The 26,120-nt window shown below is 35.1% G+C and overlaps 1 protein-coding gene across 1 annotated transcript in view; it reads right to left on the bottom strand.

Annotated features, from left to right (window-relative positions):
• FMN2 (formin 2) overlaps positions 1 to 26,120 on the bottom strand; it is a 178,105-nt gene that overhangs the window by 32,439 nt on the left and 119,546 nt on the right. The window contains exons 15-18 of the mRNA XM_033009292.2: positions 25,520 to 25,579; positions 25,219 to 25,339; positions 14,034 to 14,126; positions 268 to 319 (exon numbers count right to left, since the gene is read on the bottom strand). Of these exons, the coding sequence (XP_032865183.2) occupies positions 268 to 319; positions 14,034 to 14,126; positions 25,219 to 25,339; positions 25,520 to 25,579 (326 nt within the window). The remainder of the gene's footprint in view (positions 1 to 267; positions 320 to 14,033; positions 14,127 to 25,218; positions 25,340 to 25,519; positions 25,580 to 26,120) is intronic.

The raw sequence follows: 26,120 nt of genomic DNA, 5'->3' as shown, positions 1-26,120 counted from the left end.
GGGAATTTATTTTTACATAAGTTATGTGCATTTTCCCAAAGACAGGAGTCATGTGCAATATTTCTCTAAAGATATCTTGCATGTCTACATTCCTTCATTTTGTTTTCCCAGTTGTCAAATTAAAATTGACAATAAATAAACATCACTTAGTTTTCTGAGTGCATTTTTTTCACTATTCAAAAATACAATAATGCTGGCTATCAATAGAACAACTTCTACCAAAACAGAGTTTTTAAAAAAAGATTTTACTGCATTGTTTTTTCTTACCTTTTATGTGCTTCTGTCAGTGACTTCTCTTCATTTTCTTGGTCTATTTTAGCTGTAAAAATACAGTCAAAGAATTAGCTACAAGGTGAAAGATTAAGATGTTTCAGGATAATGTTAATTGTAAATATGTCATGTAGAAAAGGTATAGAAACTACCTGAGGATATATTCACGTACAACAATTCTGAAAGAAAAAAAAACAAACAAAAAAAAAAAAAAAACAAACCACGCATAAACTACATGCATTTTGACATCCCTATTAAAAAAACAACCAAACAAAAACCACAACCACAACAAAAAAAAATGAAGCACGTTCTGAAAATTAAAAAAAACAATCTTGCAATAATATAAACAACAACCAAGTAATGAAAGTGACTTAAAAACAGATCTTAAAGAATGATTCTGAAAACTTAGCAAATATGTGAACTGGTCTACCGAGAGGAGGAAAACCTGAGTGAAGAGCATGAAGGACTCAGCCTTATAGCTTTTCTAAAAGCTACTTGATAGTTACAAATAAAAACTCTCTTCCTTCTCCTTGCACACACATCAGTTAGTGAAGTACTAGAGCCATAGTGGGCCCATACTGAAAACATGACTGTTTTTTTATGAAGGAAATTTGGTGATCACGTGAAGGAAATTAAAAATATTAAATTGGCATTGCCACACATTGGTGGACAAATGATCTATTTTCCATGTCTTCTCTCATATTTAATTCTGTACCCATTTCACTTAACTTAGATGGATATTCCGATATACAAAATCTATAAGAACACGCATATTAACTTGGGCATCACCAATGTGCAAAGCGATAGCACAAACTGCTCTATGCACGTGTGCTTAGGTGAGATTTATACTCATAGTCATTCGGGTAGCACAACTTAAATCTCATTTAAGATCTGCACACTTTAGCCAACAACTTTTTAGTTTGGAACTTGATTCTCTTTTTCAGTCTGCTGGACTACTGGCATCCTAATTTGCAAGGAGAATTTTAGGCTTCTCAGGAGTCAGTGGGTTCAGAATTCATATAGAAATCTGAAAAAGAAGAATGAACCTTTCAGCTATTTTTCATTCCACTTTCCCTACACAGCTCTACAAAAGTAATTCATTAAAATTATTCCTATATTGTAGTCACACCGCCTTTGAAAAAGGAAATCCTGATTTTAAATTTGGCAAAAATGAGAAAGGCAAATAAATTATTATGGAACAGTGATAATCACTGTTTTTCTGTTACAGAGTTTCAATCAACAGCACTTTACAAACATACACTAATACTACAGTAGACATGTGAAATCTGTAGCAAGGACACACAAATGGAGTTGCCCTATTCTTTCCCCAGTCAGAGCAAGGATCAGAGCTATGTCTGATGCTGAAAAAGATTTTATTAGTAGTAATGTAGTCTGCTGAGTAGGGTGAACAGTGCCTGGATGTTTGCCGCAGCAAACATTGTATTTAGAAATCATCAGTTGAAGACTCGGGCTCCAGCATTGTTTTGCTGAAAGTGAAAAAAATCCAAGCAAACCACAGAAAACTTGAGGGAGAGTTGGGTAAACGTTCTCAAGGAAACTCAAGAGAACGTGAAGCCTGCCTGATTACAGGTTTCAATACTGACTTGAAACTCGGCCCAGATTCTTCAAAAGGTTTGTGAGCACTCACAACCTTTTTGAGTGAACTTGGGCCCAGTGTTGAGTGAATCTGGGCTGACTTAGAGTTTTTCTTGAAAGCCTTGACTTGCTTTGGATATGAAACCAGGTGAAACCTGGCAGCTTTGACAGAATTTCATGAATGTTTTTTTTTCTCTTCATACTTCAATCCTGAAAGTCAAGGTATGACTTCTATAACCATATGGTGTAAGAGAGAAGAAACTGAACACAAACTCCTTGGATGGAGATCCAATATCTAAATCTGCATTAGCATTTTCACTAAGTATCTCTGGATACAACTTTTAAAATAAATAATTCTATTACTGAAAAAGGTAATTGGGACTCCTGTCAGTTAAACAATGATTGGAAATGGAGTCTAGCATGTTCCAGCTTTGGACAGTCTTTTAGTACATACATCATATTTATAGAATCTAATTCTTTTTATAATTTCTAGGACTGATGGGTTATAACATCATCTGAGCTGTCTAGTTTGGGATTTTTTTCTTCCTTATTTCAACTGTTCCACACATGCTTACAAACAACTATTTACTCAACACCAATAGTGCAAATATTCCACAATTTAATTTTTGAAAGAGTGCAAGCACAACATATTATACTAGGCTTATCAAAGCATGTCAGAATGTTCTCATCCTAGAGCAAGTTTTGTTTCAATTAAAAAGGAAAGTTCCTATAGTCCAGAGAGGAAGAAAGAAAACCCTAAACTTCAGGTTCTGTACTTTTCATCATTTCATAGAGAATGGTTAGTACTCAGTGAAAAGAATCTTGAGAATCTTTGAATGATTCAGGTGCATGTAATAGCATTTTTTAAAAAAGTACTAAGTACATATTCATAAGGCAGCTACTGTAAACACAGAGATTTCATCCTGCATCAGTTCACCTCTTGGCATTAAACAGTCTTGCAAGGAAAGAATTTTTCCTAAAAGAGAACTCCCTCGTAGTCTCTTCCAAATATGCGATGACACTTCTAAGCCTTTTGCATATTATCAAAAGGATATTATTCAAGTGTAAATCTGACTTGCAATCCATTTGCTTTCTCGTTTTTCTAAACACAAAAAGTTAAAGTACAGTATGAGAAAAATTCTGCTTCCACAAGACAACAGGTGGCACCAGTGAAAGTGAAGAAAATACAGTATGTACACTCAGGGATATGTCCCTGTCCAGAGAAAATACTCAGATGACTGCTTTTGCACTAGTATACAGTAAACACCTGAAGGCTGTGGGCAATGGCTAGTCGTAGATATGCATGGAGATTTAACCAGCAAGGAAAGAAAGCCTCCTGTTATCAAAACCACAGAAGTCTTACTATCACCTAGATACAATAGAATAACTATTAGATGTTGAAGCATCTGGAGATTCCTACAACTTCTGGAACTGGCCACTAATATGATCACCTAATATTAGTGGTTACTGTTATTTTGCTCTGTATTAATCACCCTATTGGTAAACTGCTTTCAACTCGTTTTTCCTGTTTGAGTAGGGGAAGGAAAAAAAAAATCAGTTATAACAGATTCAGTTGAAGTGTCCCAGAGTGCATTAGACTGCCATTTCTGTCAATATAATGCATCTTTACCATCACTTCTTCCTCCAAAGCAGTTCATCACAACTAAAGAGAGTGCCTAAAAGGTACCAGTTTGGCATTCTTCCTTCTTGGCAGCATATATCAATTAAATGCTAAGTACCAGCTGCAAGGTGTCCACCCTAGGAGAACAGTCTTGAGAGAAAAGTGTATTTCCTTTCACAAAAGAGAACTCCTCCAACATGAGAAGTAAAAAGGAGAAAAATCCCTACCTGCTCCACAGTGATCCTACCATGACAATGGCTGATACAGGAAAATAGGTTATTTCCAGGGATACCATGGCAGTTGAGCACAACTGAGCACTCCATTCTGTCACTAAAATTTCTCTCCATCCTCAAGAAATAAGATTATTTTAGAAATTCTTATTGATTTTCTTTGAAAAACATTAAAAGAAGTCCTGTAGTCATTCCGTAGTCATATATACTTGGAATCTGTCAGCTGACCATAGCAGCGACTGCTTGCAGGCTTTTCTGACAGATGTAGGAGGTCCTACTCTTGGGTCAGCTATCTTTCCCAGATGAAAGTATTCCATATTTTATTGACTCATCATCTTTTCCACCACCCCCCTGCTAAGAGTAGTTTTCTTGATCCTTGACACTAATTTACCAAACCATTTCCAAATATAGTGTTCCAAAACTATTAAAGACTGTATCATACGACGAAATGCTAGCCCTATATTTCATGTAATGCATCAGTAACCAGAGGTAAAACTTAGTTTTATATCTCTGCCTGCATACACTCAATATATTGTAGGGCTTTATATGCAGCTCTCATAATCCTGAAGGCATATATATTCTGTAAAATCTACTTTAAAGGATATAGTTGAAAAATAACCTCAGGTCATACTGAAAAAACATTGCCATATCAAAAAAAGAACATTTTAGAGTGAAAGTGACCTCTCATGGAACAAAGCTGCCTTATCTACTATTTACAACATATACTGAATTCATTATCTTTTCACTTTTTCTTTTGAAAGCATCTTTTTTAATGCCTTCTCATTGGATGATGTTCAACTGTTTGCCTGCTTTTTCCATTAAGTTACCTTCAGATTATTTAAAGATGGTCTCCTTTTAGAGCAAGGTCTATACTTCTTAAATTCTTCATATATTTGGTCAAAATTCAAGTACATTCCTTCCTCCCTACGTCATTCCTTACCAAGCATGAGGACTGTACTATATCCAAGACTCTTCAATCAATTCTTTTAACTACAGGGTATATGTTTTTCTTCAAAATTTACTCACATCAGATGTTCTAATTTCTATCATCACTTTTTCTATTTGCTTAAATTTACTGCTTGATGTTTTATAATTGGGGCATAAAACTTTATTTCATGCAATTCAAAATGAGCTTTCCAACAAGGCCTCACAAATTAACTCTAATTAACTTAAATCTCAAAAGCTCTGACATTATCAGCATGTAGCCACATTTCAGAATGATATATGCCACTGTTCCACGTGTTTACTCTTGCAATTGTCTTAGAGTCCTGCAAAGATTACATATAAACTTCTGCAAGAAGCCTAGAAGATTAAATTAAATGAAGAGGAGTTCAAAGGTAGGGACATAAAAGGCATGTTTTGGCCACAAATTGTCCCCTCTGACCGCAATGGTAAGTGACATTTTGGACCTATTATGCTAAAATTTCTGCATCAAGCCACTTCAGTTCAGGAATCAAGTGACTCAACGAAGTGAGAACTTTGCCAAGCACCTTTTCATTTTCAGTCCAATATCCTTTCTACATTAGTCTCTTCCAAAATAACCACTATACCCTCTGCATTAAATCTGATTTTTTAAAATGTTATTTACATGAATATATCTATTTTCTGTATGTACAGACTATTTTCCATACAGAAAAGCATTGCATATAATGTCTGCTGTCTCTACTATCAGTTGTTATAATTTCTTGTTTGAAAGTGTGACATTTCACTCTAACATCTCTTCCAGAGGATTTAAAAATCTTAGGAAATATTTGACCTAAAACTAACTGGGAGGTCAAACACTTACAACAACTGTTTCAAACTGGGACTATTCTACCCCTGTGCTATCTACATATTATTGAAAAGCAGAGGAATTTTTAGAAATCCTTTTTAACTGAAAAAAAATCACACTAATTCAAACACTTTTATAAATTGTTGCTGCAGATTTACCTGGATCTTTAAAGAGGACATATTTTTTCCAACAGTGGTGCTGAGTGAATAGTAGCTGGGACTTTGAAAATATACCAAATAATCACCTCTGTCAGAGCCACAAACTCCAAAAAGATCCCAACAAAACAAAACTAAAAACAAAAATGAGGGATAGGCTTTCTTAAAAAGTGTATGGAACATCAGGCAGTTCATCGGTCACTGCTGACTCAGCTCCACTAAGATCTGAGGACCTGAGGTACGTAGGTATCTCATGCGTGTGAGTAGGACAGAAAAGTGAAGATAGAGAAGAAAAAATACTGCACAAACAACCACCACAAGCTAGGGCATGTAGTTACACTGGTATTATTAGGGTCTAAGGTTCAAGTTCATAAAACCTCTGCCAGAGCTTCCGAGAGAATTTCTCGAGTCTCCTTGGTAGTGCATGTACTTTTAAATGTCCCCAGAAAACACCAAAATAATACTTGCAGCTATTTGATTTGGCAATCAGTATACTATTCAACTTTGTGTTTTGAAATACCTTGAAATACCAAAGCAAAATAGCAAAGACACCAGGATCAGTAGAAAGCTCTTGAGAAAAACTTCCTTTTTTCCCCCCTTCTGAATGTGTTTTGCCTCAATTTTTGGATTTTTTTTGCTGCTTGTTCCTTGTTCTGTTTGTGTGTTTTATTTATTAAGACTGATGTGGCTGGGGGCATGAGTGGCACTGGGAAGAACTAAGTAGTCATTTTAGATGGAAACTATCAAAAAGGAAGTGGGTTTTGGGGAAGACTGTAAAGAAAAGTCAGATGGTCATTAATTTTTAAATGATGACAGGGGCTTGTTCTTAGTGGCTTTGTAAAAAAAAAAAAAACAAGCCAAAACAAAAAAAAAAAACAACCAACCAACCAAAAACATTAAAACTTAAGCTTAAAATTGAATATGCAATACCAGGAATTTAATGAGAAAAATAGGCTCAAAGCTAACAGTTAATAAGGATTATCAGTGTCCTTTATGTGCAAATGTGCTAGATAAGCGTAGTCACAAAACAAGTTGACCCTTTGGTTCTGATGCAGAAATTACTCCAAGTGGACCTTGTAGGCCTACTCAAACAGCATTCAAACATCCTCTCAGAGCTTTTGTTCCACCAGAACATTTTGTTGTTGGTTTGTGGTATGATCTTGATCCAGTGATTACTGTCTGTAGTCACCGTCTGGCCCCAAACCCTGTTGCAATTTAAGCTATTTCTGCTGAACCAGTTTCAAAGGGCTATGAGTAAGAAGATGCACGAAACTGCCATCCCTTCTGATCTCCTGATCTCTCTTAAGGGAATATCACATCTTCTCAGGTAATTGAATACAGGAATGCATCTGAGTAATCTCAGATGGAAGGCAACAAGAATCCTTTCATCTGCTTGTCTATATACTAAATCTTTTTGCTTTTTTCCTGTCTTTCTATTTAAAGTGTTAACTAGTATTTGTTTATAACTAGCTATGAATGTGCTTTCCAGTAACTTTCAAGTGGAGCCAGTTTGGGTTTTTTTTGTTGTTTTTGTTTTTTTTTTTTTTTTTCTTTTTGACAGATACAATGCCTTTTCAATGAGTCATTAGAGCTATGTTGCTACAGTTTTGAGAATTATTATTTACACTGAACAAAGATCCAACTACATTTGGATGGTTTATTATAGGGTATCTGCACACTAAGAAAGATTTGCAAGAGAAGAAAGCAGGATTTCTCCTAGAAATCCTAGCAAGTCTTACATCCTTCTGTATTTCCTATGACAAATTCATAGAAAGTTACAATCATGAAGAATGCTCACTCCCTCTCCCTCGTTTTCTAAGATTTTCATACATATGTGAAAAAGAATATTTAAATACTCCATTCAGACTGCAGTTTCTTGAAGATAACTGAGGACAGAGCATCTAATCTGCTAGGTGATTTCCCAATTATGTTGTTCTAGTTATTTCAACGCCTATGATAAGTTAAACACACAAACATTTAAATTGATTCCAACCAATTGCACTTCACAATGACTTTACAGTGTCACACAACAGGAACAACTCAAATTAGGTGCTAGCCCCATAGATTATGACCATGATCTATGGAGCCACAACTTAAACTCTCAGTGAATACATGAGCACCGAATCTTTGTGGAAAGTTAAAAAAATGTAAACTTAACAACAACAGACTCTCTAAAAAGAGACAGACTTTTCAAATTAATAACTATATTAATTAATAATAACAACAAAAAAAAACTTAGCACAAGTCCTATCTACCCCTCATACATGCTGCGTTTCAGGATGTGAACTCTCTCCACATTTTGCTATTTGTGTCCTCTTTTAATCCACCTCAGGCAGCAGTCTGGTAAGAAGACAGGTTATTTGCCACCCTTTAAAGATGACATCTGCTGTCAGATGAACGGAGGGAGAAGTGGGACCCAGATTCAACATGTCATGCCATAGTGATTAAGCCTAATGAAGGACCTAAGTACTCTTACTTAAGCTTTAATGTCACCTTATTTTTCCTTCTGCATCCCAAGAACTATGTGGTAAAAAATCAATGTTATTTGAACACATTTTGGATTTTATTGGAGAAGAGATTTAAAATGTGAATTAATTTCCCTTACCCTCACCTATCCCCCCCAACTGTCCACAGGTTTTTGATAATTTCAGTGATCTGCTGCATTTATTAAAAATATTTTGGGGTAGATAACTTGTATCATGCTGTTGTGACACTCATGCATTGATCTGTTCCCAAGTGATGCCAAAATAACTCTTTTGCTCTACCACACCTGTGCTGTCTACAGTCATTTGTATTGATGCCTACAAAAACAATTAAATGAGGTCCTGTGCTAAAGGCACAAATAGCTGCCAGGCCCAGCCTAGAGGTTTGTCCTTTGATGGACTTTGAGGCAAGGTGAGGCTAATTCAGTGAAGCCTGTTTAGTGCTGCAAATACAACACAATCTGAATTAGTATTATTATGTAATAATACACACCAGTGGAGGTGCTGACATCTGAGGTAGAGACAAGTTTATACAATACTGACGTTAAACTATTTATTAGCATTAAGATGTCAGTGTGAGATTTAAAAAATACTTTCAGCACTCAAAGAACAGGTTTTAAAAGGTCTTTCGATAATCCAACAAAAAGAATACTAACATAAAAATGTAAACATTCATGGAATTAAATTGTTTAGGTGTGAATTCATGCCTCTTTTGTTCCAGTGACTATGTTGCTTGGTCTTCGTACCCCTCCAATATTTTCTTCTAAAATGAAAGATATTTGGTTTCTTTAAATCTTGGTAATGAGTATATTTTGATAATAATAATATTTAAAGTGAATGTCTCCCCTTAATGTTCTGTGCATGTTTAAAAAAAAGAAAACCAAAACCATTTATTTGTATAGTTTCCTAATGGTGTTTTAGTCATATTTTCTCAAATTATTTTTAGAAAAATTACAAAGTAGTGTTATGTTCTCCCTTGCATTAATCAAATTATAAAAGCAACACTTAAAGAAAATGGAATCTGCAAAATCAATCATTCTGGGTAAGAAAGCGCCAGAATTAAGATTACCCGACCAGCATTCATTTCGCAATCCTGTACAGTACTTCTGGAGCCAGGAACTGAACCCAGCCATCCAAGATTCAGTCTGATGTTTTAGTCTCATTCACAATCCATCATTTGATGATGCACAGCCTTTTGCTGCTTGACCTAAAAGAACAAGTCACGGCCAACTATCTGGTTGCAGCTACAGTGATAAATACAACACACTTTGTGATTTATACATTCATTTACTAACGGCTTAGAAACTGGATTCCTGAATGCTCTTCCTGGCAAAAGAGGGGAATGGTTACAGACAACTCATCCAAGAGGACAATTTTAGCATCTTTATTCTGCAAGATCACAAGGATGTGGCTAGAATTGGGGTCTGAAGAAGAGTATGTATTGTTGCAGAATGAAACCTGGGGCTGGCATTCACTAACAAGAGCAGAACTGCAGAATTTTGCAAAATAAGACTAGAAAGAGCCACAGGTTGAATGGTTACCTTGTACTCCCAAACTTATAATCATACTGGAGTTATTCCTGATGTTTTTAGATGAACTAGCTAAACAGCAGAAAATTATGTTTTTACTTCTACAGACAGTGCATTCTAGTGCTTAAATTTCCTACACCATAATGATTTTTCTAAAGTCTAAAACTAATTATATTGGTTTGGCTTCTGAACGTGGTGTTGGATGACTTGCTCAGATTTGAAGTCTGTGACATTTGCACAATTTATAGAATCTTAGTGGAAAAGCTATGATTCCAACATATTGCCTCTTCCCAGTTCCCAAACCAGACAATTTTCCAAGGGAGTGATGGTTGCTGCCTCCTATCACACATTTCCTGCCTTATCAGGCTAACAAGAATGCACAGCCTAGCTGGAGTCCCAACAGCAAACACCCAAAGATTGCTTTTCACTGCAGAGGTAACCACAGTTATAACCTGGGGACCAAGACTCATTTGTGGTTCATGCACACATAATTCTTTCAACATCAGCTGGCTCTCCTATCAAGTGGGGACAAGGTTAAAGGATTACTAACTGCTAATGAAATTCCTCTACAAATTGCATGATGATTAGCACCCTCAGTATTTCCCCACCATCCTGTGTGTCAGACATATTTCCTCCAGGAAAAAAACTGATTCCTGAAACTTTCTAAACTGGTGGATGTGATCTCTGATGTTTTTGTTTCCCTATCTATCCACAACTACACACAGAACAAAGGAGACAAGGTTTCCAAATAGCGTTTTCCTTTGCAATCTTTCTTACTCAGATTGTGATAACTTGTGGGGAGTAACTCAAGGACAGAAAACTTCAGTGAATATATGCCCTATATTGGGGAGATGCAAACAGTACTTTTACAATTCCTACAGTTTGGTCTGTGTAACTTTTAATTGGAGAAGGACCACTGTTCCACTAAATTCCACACTTATATTTTATATTACTCAAAATATTGGAAATCCTTAAAGAAGTGGCTAAAAATACATAAAAAACAAAACAATATCAAACAATATAATTTTTAAAAGTCCTGTATTTTCTGACAATTTTTCTCTAATCTCCTTTTTCTAAGTAGCTTTTTGGCTTGTTTTTTGTTCTCCCCCCCCCCCCCCCCCCCCCCCCCTTTTAAACCCTGTGGCTATGGGGAATTTCAGAAAAAAATAAAAATTAACATTTGAGAAAACAAAAGAACCACATTATATACTTTGTGATTGATGGTTTGCAGTATGTGGACCCAAAAACCGGACAAAAACCATGGGAGAACAGAGAGGGTTGCCTTGGAGGTTTTGAGGCACACAGACCCTGAGAAATCAAATGCATAGGATAAAGCATGCTTGCAAATATCCACTAAGCCAGTGTAGAGATGATAGGACGGGTAGTTTGATCTTCTGTTAAGCAGAATGATCATTTTAAGAATGACCCTGAAGTCCATCAGAAAAAGAACTGGTATTCTCTTGCTAATTTGCATATTTTAATGAATCTGCTGATTATTTAGCCCACTGACTAGGCTGGCAAGGAAAATGCTCAACAGCTTCAATCATATATACCACTACGATTTTCATCTAAAATGTTACGACTCTGAACACATTCTTGTCTCTTCACCCTCTTTATCTTTCAAATGGAATAATCTTTACAAGTAAGCTATTAATATACAACCTGTTTTTGTCTCTGATGAATCTAATAAAAGTGTTAACATTAAAAAAAATATTTTATTAATTAATCAATAGTAACAATCAGCTAGACTAGTTACAGTAAACTTAATGTTATATAACTGTGCCAGACAGTAACTATTCTTATAAAGCAGTGCCTTTCTAACCCCTTGCAAAGGATATTTAATTTGATGTCCAAGTTTTCTTGCCTATGGGAAAACCATTTTCCATTTTAGCTGCTAGCAACAAGTATAAGTGAATATGCTGTAAATAACTAGCTACTTTGAACTTCTGGGTCCCATTATGCACACAAGTTATCTACTCTGAAAAGGCATCATATAAACATGCCAAATTATTCAACCCTATGAAAAATGCTTTTCATCTGAATTATAAGTTAAAACTTTTTCTGACTTTAGAGAAACTGGGACTTGAAAAGATAAAAACTTAAAGCTTGATTTTTCTTTGCCCAGAGCATATATTATATAAACACAAATCCCCAAAAGGTGCCAAGAATTGTCCCTCTGTTTTTCTAAATGATCATGTGTGCAGTCTAGCTGAAAAGACTCATCGATTATGTCTACATAAACAACAAAAGCCCTTAGAAAAAATATCTAGATCAAAAGCCTGTCAAACACTGAACAGGAAAGAGAAATCCTGCTTTAAACATGGCCTCTTTCAAGTCTGAATTCAATCCCATGAAGTAAAAACAAAGGATTTCATAATGAAAGGTATTTAAAATTGCTTTATTTTTGGAACTTAATGAGGGATTCTTTTTTCCTATATATTAACCTTTGTCTTTCTTACATTGGGACAGAATTCTGCAAAATGTGCCTTATAGTTTTAAATAAATGCAGAAACTGTTTAGTCACAGTCCATTGTGTTCACAAAACACATTTCTAACTACTTTCATTAAAATGCAACAATGACATTTTTACTGGCATTATGTGTTTCTCCTTTTGTCAACCACTTGACAATATTCACCGTTAACATGAGAACACAGCAAAGTTCTTAATCGATGAGATGCATTTTCTTTCCTTTTCTTTTTTTTTTTTCCCCCTCACTTTCCTAAAATACAGACACATAATCAAGAAAGGAAATTGCATATCCTTGCAAAACCAGAACAGATTACTATATAGCTTATACATAATTAGGCTTTGGAAGTCATAGTCAGAAATCATTAAGTAAGCTAAAGTATAGAGTCAGATACTTCTAAAAGTATGGTTTCTAAAAGAAGTGAAAGAAATTTAACAGATATATGTCTGATGAAATATAATCCTCATGTCTGATTTCCTACTCTGTTATTAAGGTTAATGTGCAAACATATGGCATAATTTACAGTATACCATTAGTGATCTCTTTCAAACCAACTTGTGATTTGATTGTTCCCTATCTCTCTATATAAATAATAATATATACCTAATGTAAAACACTTGCTACATGTTTATCATGCCACTAATGTAACATTTATATGTCATGTACATAATCAGAATCCAGTTTTAAAGCAGTTTATACCTACTATTGCTGGAGACAACATCTCGTTTGCCAGGTTTGGCTAACAGACATTTGTGTTAGAAAACATCAGTTCACATTTGATTGTTCAAAATGGTGGTTTTGCTCAATTTATTCACTGTAATTGAGAGTCCTATAGTATGGATCAGTATATACCAGAACATATGTACTCCACGTCTTACAATGTTCTGATAGATGGTCATCTTGGATATTCTAACCAAGAAGAGATAAATGCGTATCTGACTGGCCTCTCAAGCATAATGCATATTCAGTTAATAATAACTTCTATATATGACAGCTCATTAGCACAGCTCTAGGCCAACAAATTACTGACAGCTCCATTGAATCAGCACTAGAAACTGACTTTTCACATAACTTTCCTGTTCAGGAGATAACAGGTCCGTCTTCTGTTATAAAATGCAATATCCAAGCAGAAGGAGCAGCAAAATGGTCACGAAAGTTAAAATTACAATGGTGTACTCCTCAGGCCATTGTCACCCTGATGCACGGAATTCTAACTTGTATCAAAAAGTGAACTGGTCAATGCAGAGTATACTCTTTCAGAGTAGTATTTCAAGAGATGCTCTGATATACATACCACTAGTCAAAAATTAAAGTTATCCATGCCTACTACAGTCTTGCAAAAGAAAGGTCTAGGAAGGCATTGAAAGCACAAGTCTATTAATTTTTAATGTGTTTTCCTTCTATCACTCAGGATGCCAGTTCATCATGAATATTTCTAATACATTTTCTCTTGCAGTGTTTTCCACTAATCACATCCAAGTATTTTACATGGATTTGCCTTATATCTGGAAAACTTCTAACTACTTTTGCTATGCTTACTCCATGTTTTTGGCACATACAAAATAAATATCTCTTTGGAAAGAAGTTAATGAAAGAGATCCAGCTTCAATAATTTTTCAAGGAACAAAGGCTGTAAAATTGTTTTCTACTGGAATGCTGAACTTATCAGAAGATCACACACTCAAGCCAATAGCATTTGTCTTTGCTGTCATGCAAAAGAGAGTGAGTCACCTACAGTACAACAGAATCATTTTGCAAATCTTTTAGAACTGTGTGGCATCTGATTAAACTAATCCACATCTTTCTATGATGCCAAAATAAACAGTTCCTTTCCCACAATGTATAAACATTGTTCCCATAACTTTCCTTTGAAATGTCATGAAAAGGTTAAGTGACGTTTCATTATTTACCTTGACTAATGAATTGCTCCATGCTGTCTTTGAAAGGCTGGAGGTGCTCTTCTAGTGATAGCTGATAAACTTTTGCTGCTTCTGTCTCACATACTGAAATTGAAGTAAGAGATTAGTTTAGGATGACACATCATAGTATGGAACTGTATACAGTAATAAAAGACATAACCAGTGAATGCATAACCAGTAAAACTGCTGGAACATGTACCTCAGACACACTGCTTCAAGTACAAACACTGGTAATATATTCAGGGACAGTTATGTTCCCAGTCAAATGTTTTTGACCAAAATATACAGATAATTTGTGGCGAGTGCTTTAGTTTAAACGAGTGGTAGCAAAAATTAAGAAAGGTATTCAATTGTTTTGAAGGAGAAAGACAAATCTAAGGGGCCGAAATGTATGGAAGCAAAATTACAAACTCAGATTCCAGGCTGTGTTGATATACCTGGCCCCAGGTGACAGTGCCTGAATCAAAACAAAGTTCAGATTCAAAACCTGCACCAAATAATTGGAAGGATCTTAACTGAGTGAGTAAAGCCAGATGAGGGCTTTATATTTGATGAAACCACACACATAATAAAGTGTCTCGCATTGCCCAAAAGTAATAGTGACAAATTATCAAAGTGAAAGATTATAGGAGTATAGTTATCATGTCTTGAACTCTACAAGAGACCTTGGAGAAGCACAGCTTGGTTCTTACTGCACTGCAGACCAGGACAGAGAAACCAGAGTGTGAAGCAGCCCTGACACAGAATATTCATTGGTGATGTGGTACCACTGTGCTTCCACCAACTATCCAAGCTAATTTAGGGGAACAAAAGACGTTACACTACTACTTCAGGAGAATGTTAAGCTCTGATTTCTATTATAGGGGAAATCTCTTTAGGCTGTGGTAAGTTCTCATCATTCAACAGAAATGAATCATGCTTGATTCTGCCTCAAAATTTCTAGTAAAAGTGCACACATTCAAAAAATGTATTTTCCTTGTTTATTCTCCAGGGTTTCTTTCAGCAAAACAGGATTATTGATATGTCTTTAAATACAGAGGACTGGTTATACATTTTAAAAAAAGATTTTGAAGTGGCAGAATGTACTATCATAATTATCTCTTTTAAATACAAATGATGTTTAGAATTGCATTAATCCAAATATCGACAGATGCAAACTGTAGTCTAATTTGAAGACTGGAAACAACAGGTAGTAGCCTTACATGTATCATGATTATACACTCTAAAAATGTGGTTCTGTAATATTTGAAAGGGTCTCGGGGGAGTATGGGCGGAAACAAAATACCAGTTGTCATATTGTTTTTACTTCAGCAAGCACAAATTTATAATCTTCATAAATAATACCAGTCTGTAGTTTACAGCAAGAAATTAATGACATATCCAAAAGAGCATTATAGAGCAATCAAACATAACATAATTAAAGACAAAGACCCAAAGGTTCATTAATTTTGGCAAATGCTGGTCAGCCAACACACTACAGCTCTGCATCTGGTCATTCAAGCTAAAGTGTCAAGCAGGTAAATACATATGATGGTAGTCACATCACTCTTTGTATTCTGCTAGTTGTATAAATTGATTTACCTTTACTGTACTACCCATCTGGTCTGCTGTGTCTGTGCAAATCTTTGGAGAATGCAGCTTTAGATCTCATAGACACTGGTTAATAATTTTTTCTCATAGTTGTGAATATACCAAAGACAATGAGAGATACCAATTTTTAAAATACATACAATGCAGAAAAGCAGACTGACTCAAATAATCGGTAACTCCACACAAGTAGAGTAAAGCCAGGGTAACAATAACTACTTCAATTTTTAAAAGAATTTTTTAAGCTTAGAGCAAAATACAAATAAATACCAGCAGACTTTTAGGGGGGAAAAAATCAACATGAATATATTTCATTAAACAGGTAACCTTGCTTATGAAGCAATATTTAAAATAAAGACAAAACCAAAATCAAACCTAAACCCCCGCCAAAATGGACAAGCCTGTAATTTTGAAACAAATGTTAGTCAATACATCTGAAATACAGGAGGGGACACAAATGATCATGAATTTTCTTACAGTGTATGATAGACAAAAAAATAGAGAAGCTGTGTACTGCAGAGAAAGACACTCTGATGGTGACATATAGAATTTCTATTATTTTTTTTCCTATTCAAAAAGTAGTGGCAGAAATGAAAGATGCTCTAGAACCTACTGTAACATATAATATCACTGAAATTCCATACCTTTTCCCAGAACATGGACTACATATTCTTCACAGAAGTACGTTATACTCTCTTGAATTAATGTCTGCAGCTTACAATAAACTCCTGATTTCTCAGCTGATTTGAGAGAAGTATGGATCTTATGAAGATATATACCCACCGAAAATCTTAGCCTATACCCATGCCAATAGCCCAAAGCAATCCCTTTTCAAATTCTATAAGGAAACGCAGGGATATACTACCCTATATATTCAACTCAATATGGGAAAAGAAAAACATGTAATATTGTCAAAATTACATGTCTGTTCTTTAACCATTCAGATACTGGAAGCTCTTCCATGGTTGATTTGTTTGTGCGTATATGTGAGGTGGGGGAAAGAGAGTACAGTTAATGATAGCTTTGTTTCTCCAGGTTTTGGTGAAGTTCTTTTTGTTTGTTACCCACCTCCTCCTGTTAAAAGACCAAAATCAGCAATGTTCAGAATAACAGTTCAGGTCCGTTTTTGACCTTATTCCGGAATTGCAAACAATGTCCAAGTCCTTTACAATCGAAAAGAAAACACGGGAGAAAATCCTTTTTTCTTGCCTTATAGATAGTAAGATATCATGTTTACCATCCAACCTTTAAAGATAGTACAAATTCTGTCATTATTACCATACTAATATCAGTATTATGATGCTTAAAACCAGCTAGTTCATTGGATGCTTTCTTCAGTATATATCTAACAGGCCTGTAAGCTCTTCCTAAGTCTCCCAGTTCTTCAGAGCACCAATACCAGACTTTTGATCTCCCTGCACAACCTGTTTGATATAGCACTCATTTATCATGTTCTGTAATTTGTCACCAGAGTATAAAACCCCACTATTTGGATGAGATGTTGTTATTCCTCACTGTAACTGAAGAAATGAAAGTACTGATGATATGAAAGGAGCCCAAAACACTAGACAGCTACCAATATTTCTGCCCAAGTGAAGGAATAAGATACTGAATAAATGTTTGTGTCAGAAGAGTTTTTAATAACTTCTGAGCACTGTGGAGGTGAAACATGCAAAAAAAAAAAAAAAAAAAACCAACATTATGTGAGAATACCAAGTCTTCTATGTTTGATTTTTTTTCCCCTCAGTTTCACACTCAAACACATTTTTCTCCGTGAAGCAGCCCAGCTAAACATCCCAGATATCAAAGGAATACATTGGCAAAGGGGAGCTGCCGTGACGACTTTGTAAAAGTTTTGTCTGAAACAAAAGCTTGTCTCTGCTTTGATAACGGACTCAAAACTTGTTTTATTATCATCCCTATTCTTACAGGTTCAGTTATTCTCTCATGTTGGGAATCTTGAAAACAAAGCTAGTGTATTCCGAAGCTCAGTTTACTTTAGGCAGATATTACTCTTTTTTTTGTTGCTGTTGTAATGAAATAAATGAAAGGTATTCAAGGCACCACAAATGAGAGCCATGTAGGCGGTCACAAAAGCCAAGCACTAGATAGCTTATCCCATAACATGGAATAGCTCAAACAGGAATAAAGAAAGATAAAAACTCTTTCACATTGCTTTTCAGCCAGGCGAAGGTTTCATTTCCTTGTAGTCCCAAATACCCAGTCCTCACGCACTGATCTTATACCTTCCAAAGATCTCAAATCCTAAGCAGAAGTTGGCATGGGCAGACACACCTCTTCTCCAGTCCTCTAAATCAGTTTTAACATATAAGCAGTATCTTAGCAATGGAAAAGACTCACGGTCCATCTAATTTCATCTCCTCACTAACATCATATGCTGCAGAGAACTCTATGTGATTTTCCAGAGAAGCAATACAAATGGATTCTTGTGGGAGGACCTTCTAAATTTTGGGCAAACTGGTAGCTTTTTTTCTCATACATACATAGATCTCTCAAATGCTCCTGATTTGTAAATTTATGTAATGTTCTATGTTTAAAACCGGTTTAGAGAATTTAAAAAATTGCAATTCCAACTGTATCCAGTACCTCAAGAATCTCATCTCATTCTCTGTTTTTATGTTAAAATAAAGTCCATTGACATTTTTCAAGCTACTGTGTTAGCTTGCACATCCTATTTTTTTCAAATTTAAGGACAATATACTAAAACTATATAAAGTTTCACAACAGCCAATATTGATTAAAAGACTTCTTTCCCTTTTGTGTATAGATGAGTCACAAAATATTCTGTGCATTGTACTAACACTTTCAGTAAGTGATTCTGGTAAGTAATCTAAAACGTACCCAGTCTCACTATCAAAAATAGTTGCTTTATTTTTTAAAAAATCAGAAACAAAATGTTTTCAAGATTCAAAACATCTTTTCAATGCATGCTTTTCATCTGTTTCTGTTGGATACTAAGTTTTAGCCCCTGGAAGCACAAATCTTTTTCCTAAAATATGTCTCTTTGAACAAAATGTGAGCAGATGATCAACTCTTCCTCAGGCTTAATGTATTGTCTTTGGTCAGGATAATAATAGGCAGCATGATTTTTCTTTCAAGCACCCTCAAAACATAAAAACAAAAATCAAAAGAAACAACCCCCAAAACCACCATCACCAACAAAAACACAACCCACCAAAAAAAAAAAAAAAAAAAAAACAAAAAACAAAAAACCAAAACAAACCAGTAAGAAAGCAAAAGGAACTGTGAATTATCTTGAATGAGTAATTAACAGGACACTAGGCTGTTTTCATTAATCACTTCTGAAACCATGCACTTATCAATAAAAGTCATAGAGAATTTAGGTGGATTTTCAAGACTGCTTAAGGTACTTGATAGCACAAGTTGCACTGAGATTTGATAGACTATTAGTTTTTAAGTCTTTACAGAAGTTTTGAAATTATTTTCAGAGGTTCTGAGTACTCAGACTCCCACAGGAGATGTGCCGGTGTCCTACTTTCCTGAAAAGTATATAACAGCATAACCACTGTTTTCACAACTTCCTCAGTGCCTTCTGGATTCCTTACAACTGCAACCTGTGACTTTAAAAGAAAGCTTAGACTTTACCTAAAGGAAACAACACTGGCCTCATCAAAAGACAAACTCTGATGAACTCTGCCACAAGTACAGAAAGAGCTCTTAATTTTCTTTTATTTATTTTTTTTGGAATTGTAAAGACTTACACTAAGAACTGCTGAGTCTTCAAGGACTTCCATAGACAGCTCCTTGTTTGGAGTTTTAAGGACAGTAAAATATGACTCACAGATTGACTGAAAGCCTGGCTTTAGTTTACATCTGGTTTAGGTTTAGGAGTCTGCATGCTGCATAGCTGCAGCAATTAACCCTTTCAGTGATAACTTAAGAAACGGCTAGAATTTGTGAATGCACAGCTGTTTGAGTAGGCAAAAGTAAAGATTTAATTTGCTTAAAACAACAGCTGTTTCTGTAAAGGTGGACTGTACAGATAATTTGGATTGACCAAACCTGAGAATGCTGCTATATTATTTTGTTAACAATTACCTTGAGAGATTTGGTATTTTAATACCAAGACTGAAGGTGTCATTTTATCAGCATATGGATCTACAGACTGTGTAAGAAAAAGAAAAGATCTATTTCTTACTGGTGAAAAATCTTCACTCCCATTTATATCAAAATTATTAACAGACAATAACAGTAACACAGACACTTCAAAGTACCTTAAAACAGAAAACTTTTTATGAGGCAATGAATTCAAACTCTACAAGAATACAAATTTTTCTCTGCTTCAGTTCTCTCTCCTCCAACTCCCTGCCATCTTCTCTTGAAGCAACTTGGAATACCAGTGTAGAAGCACATTAAAAAAAATATTAGGTTTTTGGGAAGCCTCTTACGATTGACTTAATTTCATCAAACTTTAGCTGTTTAACAGATAGATCACCAGGCTAGACTCAAAATCTGTCCTTAGCACCCAATTTTAGGAGAGGACAATAGATTTTAGGAGAGCAAAACCTTCCTTTTCCGTTATCTGTAGTGGGACTCTAAATGGCTTAGGCTGCTTAACTTTGTTAATTGAAGTTAAAATTAATACCACTCCTGTTCCTGATCAAGAAATGGCACTGAAGTGTTGCCAAAGTCTTAGACCCATAATCAAAACTGCGATGGAAACAGAGAGTCCTGTGTACATGAACAGATACGAGGTTACGTGTATGTGAGAGAGAGGGGATGACATGCAAACAGAATGGTGCATTTTTTTGTTTTAGCCTGCAAACATTAATATTACCTATGAAAGACTAACAGTGAATGAAATCCCATTTTGCAAAGTAATCCGTGTACCCCAGACGCAGAGTTGGCCACAAAGAGGAAAATTCCATCTCAAACTACAGCTCAACTTCACTCTTAGGGCTGGGGCCTCTTTCCTGGTTTTAGGTGTAACCATTACTGAGGCAGGAGGAATGATTTGTCAAAAGCTAAATAGTTATAACTACGTAAGAAAGAAATAGTAAGGGGTCAAAGCATAGCATGCCTACTACTAATCCCATCTCTCTCAGTCCCACATTGACACTACCCTAAATACAACTTCTATAAGTCTTTCTATTGCACAACACGGTACTTCCAGTGCTGTGTTTTACACAGCAGGTATTAAACATGAGAGCATGTACCAGCACTACTACTATCAGATCCTAGCTGAATAGATAATTTTAGGTGACTGTAAGAAGCACAGAAAAAATAGGGAACATGTATTTTTCCAAGTTACTATGGGGCTTTTCTTGGAACATACTTTTTAAAATACAAAGTGTTCTGCAAATGCTTAACACTTTATAAACATTCTCAGTCACACTTATGCCAAATCAGAGAGATGTCCTAGGCCACCACAGCCTAATTTCTTATCGTTGGAGACTTTTCAATGAGTTGTAAACACTCACAGTAGGAAAAGAAAGCATCACTACAGAAATAATATATAATTATCATAACTATTAATTGTAATCAGCTTTTCAATTAAAGATATTAAATATGACATTATGTAAATTGTATATTATATTATATATGTAGATTATACATATAAACAAGTACTGCCTTCAACCTGATTTTATAGCAGTCTGTATTATATCGTATTATTCATCTCTTCAAAATTCTACTAGTCAGATTTATTTTCTGCCTGACATTGTTTCTAATTCCCTTTTAGCTGAGATTCAGTGAAAGTTTTGCAATAAGTGACAACTGATGGATTAGTTTTTGATTTGTAAGAATAATCTTACTATTGTAAAGCTAAAATGTTAATGTGTAGCCAAAGAACAGCTTCTAAGCAGTTTTAAATTGCCATAAGTGCTTTGTAAATACTGTAACTCTCACTGCCATTTCAGTGTCCTAGTTCTTTCCTAAACTAAATACATGTCTTAAAGAATTTCATTGGCCACAAATCCAACATTTTCCTAAACCACAATTGTACCTCCAGATAGTGTCAGAACAGAGAGGATTAAAACATTAATTAATTCAATACATGTTTTCCACATCTTCTACCCCACCTCTAGCATTCTGAAGTGTCTAGAAAAATATACTGATAATAACAGATATACAACACCAGTCCTAATCAGTGAGAGTCACGCACTGCTCTTGTGACCCTGGATGCCCAATTTTCTTTACATGGTGAGTTGATTTAAGTCATGTGGCAAGTGCTAAAGTTTCTTCTGTGGAATGACATAGGAACAGAAGTCATTGCTTGGCATGACTGCATCAAGGAGCACTGCTGACAGCCAGGAGAGATCAAAAGCAGATCAAGTTGCTTAACAAACTATATGTCACTGAAGTCAAAAAGGCTAAAGTGAGAATCCTGGAGAGCTGTGAAATCTGGGAGCAACAGATGGAGCCAAACTCATTTGGTTTGTTAGTAAAAGGATCTACCTGTTCTTTGGTCTTCTATCTTAAAAAAAAATCTAGTATATAAACTTCATCCCCAGGGTCTATATTATATTAAAAAACAAAACCAAAGCTGAACAATTTGCAAGTTTGATATTACATGGTTAGTGTAGCATCCACCATAATCTTAGGGAAGATTATTTTTTTCAATTTAAAAAAAAAAAATTTCTGTCTTATTAATCTTGGTACAGGCACACAGCATGCTTTCTGAAAGTCTTGTGGATTTACACTTTTAATCTGAAATCTCAGAAAGAGACTTTCTTTTCCAACTTTTACCAACTTCAAGGTGTACAGTTCATAAAAACTTAAAAATGGACAAGAGCCTCCACAGTAAAAAGGGAAGAAAGCATACAAGTTTGAACGTCATGAGTGCTGCTTCTTTTCAAGCAATCAGCGTAACAACTCCCTTAATACAAACACAAGCCCAAACTCTAAACTGTGAAAGAGCATGACAACAAAATTATTTTACAGAACCATAAAGATTATTTATATTTGCATGTCTCTGTCTATGCTACTCACACATTTAGATGGAAAAATACAGCATTGCTAGAATGAACTGCTTTTGTTATGGTTACAAAACATTTTGTTTATTTTTTTATAACCACCTTCCTCTGTGATTTTTTTTGTTGTTTTTTAAGCGGCCCCATAATTTTATAAAAGGAACCTTCTGAAATGAAGTTTACCTTTGGATAATGATCATGGAAAATTTTCTGAGACAGAAATAAAGTATCTTCAGCTTTGTTCCTGGGTTCCAATAACCCCTTCCCCCACTGTATTAAGTATGATGCCACTGTGCATGGTTTGCAGGGTATTTGAAACTAACATGGACAGAAAGCCCTTAAACTGGTGATACTGCCTGCATCAATGTTATGTGCAATTTTAATTTTTCCAGTGATAAAGAACAACGCAAACACCCCACTCCTATAAATGGTGAAATCCTCTCTTGAAATCGTCCATGTAATTACTGATGAAAATAAATCCAAGCTTAAAGTCCGCATCTCAGTATAAAACTGGAATGCATTCATGGACATCTATTTCTATGACTTTGAAGTCAGTATTTCCCAGGAATACTCAATACTCATTTACTCTCACTGACTTCAATGGAGAAGATAATAGGATTTTGTCAGAATTTGCTCAGCATCTTACAGCCTCCTTCCTGCTCAGTCTTTTAACAAGGCACTTGCTAGCTCTAGTAATTCATAAGGTTCCAGATGCACATTAGCAAATTTGGTGATGCACTTAAACTAAATGCAGAGGAAAACCACTCTGAAGCAATTTTATCCATTCAGCTAAAACTTGTACTCTATTAAAAAAACCCTGTCATTAAACTTGGCTATTCTGTCTCACTGAAAGCATTACAACAATTAAGTTGTTGGAATACCCAGAATTTTTAGTGAATGCTCTTGCAGTCATAAAAATTTTTTTACATGAATTATTTTTAATTTAGGGTGACACTTTTCTTTGGAAAAGAGAGCCAACAAAAAGCATTTTGCATCACCTCAGGCTGATAAGAAGTAATGCGTGAGATTTCAGACTGATATTGAAACTGTTGTTTCATATCTGCAAGAGGATGCAGAAGGGGTCTGATGCTGTCCCCCAAAAAGTTTGTACCAAAGGGAATAGGGAAAGAGTGATCATATCTGCAGTTACTCTTTAGTTTCATTAACTAAAGAACAGACTGACAACAGAGGCTCCAGCCTAAGGGCTGGGTTGGAAGCACAGAAAGAATTCAACTGCAGTCTGATGGCAGAGTGAAGCGTGTAATTTCCATTTTTACAGAACCCCTGCTTTGATCACTGCACAGTGTGGATTTATTCCATAAGATTTATGCCTCTGTGCAAATGTCAACCTTGATCTAAAAATATTTAACCTCTCATCTATATAAAAACATTTTTTGTGAACTTGCGAGGAATAATGTCTGTCTCCATGGGTGTTCATAAACATGCGCCTGAATTCAAGTACCTTTTTTTCAATCAGACCTAAACATCTTTCTTCTCTATGTGCAAGCTTGGAGATCAGCCCTCACATTATCTGAAAGTTGCCAGAAGTATAGAAATAAATTTTCATGGCTGAACTGTGCGATTTTTGCTGCCTAGTTTGTTGAGGGCAGCAAATGGATGGTGCTGCAGTTTGCTCCTCTGTATCACACTAAGTGACCTTGATACAACTTTACATATTACCTCTAAATGTTTAAAATAAGTTTTAAAACATCCAAACAGAAATCTTGATAGGGGCAAGAAGGGAAGGTCAGATATCACTGGGTAACCGTGTTATGTTTTTGTTTTAATAGAGAACCTTCCATTCTAGGTTGTTCAGGGACTAATGGTTTACCACACCATTCCTTGGTCTCTAGATGCATGTCATTCAAAATCAGCAAGGCAACAGAAATACAAAGATAATTTCACTCCTTGATTTGAATCCTTCTCTGAAATATTTAGCATAACTGGCCAGTCCAGCAGAGACTATTAGCAAGAATACTGAAGATCATAGATCCCAGCCATCGTTTGTGCAAACTACTCTTGCTTAACTTAGTGCTTATTTCGTGATGTTTTCAAGAAAGGTATTATAAGTGATACATGTTCTTTGTTAAAGTCTAGCAAATACATCTTATTTTAAGCTTGTTGAGTTCATTTAAAGAAATCATTCCACAAGCAGAAGAAAAAAATACTTCCTTTTCACATTATTTTTTAGTAAAGTCAGGTTACTTCAGCTGTCTTAACATGCCGTATATATTATCTGCTAGATAGTATTTGGACTGGATTATCAGCCTTTTTTTTTTTTTGTAACAGGCATGGTACAACACTTTGCAATTCTTTTTATGATGAAAGATTTGTTGAAATCAGTTAGAAAAAAAAAATTTAAATTATTTTTTTTTCGGTTTTGAAACAAAAGATTTAACTTAACTGGTTTGATGCTGTTTATTTTAATAAACCCTTCCAGGTTATCTACAGAAAATTATTAATTATTGCTTAAATAGTCACAAAAAAAAAACAAATTAAGGAAACAAAATAATAACTGAGAAGTCAAAAATGCACAACTATTTTCATAATATCATTTAATTTCTCAAAATTATGCTAACAATAGCAGCAGGGATATGTTAGTAACATATAGTTAGCACTTAATTTAGGTTCAGTACCTCGCAAATCTTTCTTCATTTTGCGGAGATCTTTTTGAAAGTCTTCAAACTTCATCTGAGAAGCCTGGAAGAGATCTTGTGGGTCTGGAAGAGGAAAGATGCATTGTTCTTTTCCAGCATCCTGAAAAAAACACAAATGAACAGTTACATAGTGCTTATTACTTTTTTATATATCAAAATATATAAGTGAAAACACAAAGAATATTTGTGTGCATTTCCTCATTTCAGCCAGCAAAGAGAAAATTTAGTAAGTTCATTTTCTTAATTTGAATTTAAAAGAGCAAAATTAATTCTCACTCACCTCATCAAAATTACGCAAATAGTATGAGACAATGTAAGATAGAAGACTTCTGCTGTTGTCCTGTTTAGAAGAGAATAAAGTTTGATGTGTTACTGAAAGTCACCAGAAAAATAAAATCAGAAATTATAATTCAAGTAAATGAAATATTTAGTGTCAGTACAGAAAGATACTTTGCTGATTTGTTGCCTTCATTAACAAAAACCCCAACACTCTGCAACACCATTTAATCATTAAAGAAAATAATAGAAAGATATTTCATAACAATCCTGTAAGCCGCTCCTGACTTTTTAAATTTACCTGACTGTAAACTGAACCCTTACATTTTGAAATTTCCAAAGAAGAAAAAGAGAAATTGTTTCTGGGTTGATGTATGCAACTTGTTTCACAGCATTCAGATATTTTATTAATCTATTACTATAACCAAAGCATTTTTTTAAATGAAATTTGGGCACTTTTGGGGGTCCCTGGGGGAACTTTCTCATTGTTTTCCCTCCATAATCACTGTAATGAAACTTCAGCAGAAAATCTTTCATTTGAAAAGGATTTTTCACTATTATGTTTTCAGATACTTTCAGGAAACTATTTTGTAAGAACTTCTCTG

This window comes from Tyto alba, unplaced genomic scaffold (assembly GCF_018691265.1).
Source record: "Tyto alba isolate M040663 unplaced genomic scaffold, T.alba_DEE_v4.0 Super-Scaffold_22, whole genome shotgun sequence".
NCBI lineage: Eukaryota > Metazoa > Chordata > Aves > Strigiformes > Tytonidae > Tyto > Tyto alba.
This window is presented reverse-complemented; position numbering and strand designations above follow the sequence as displayed.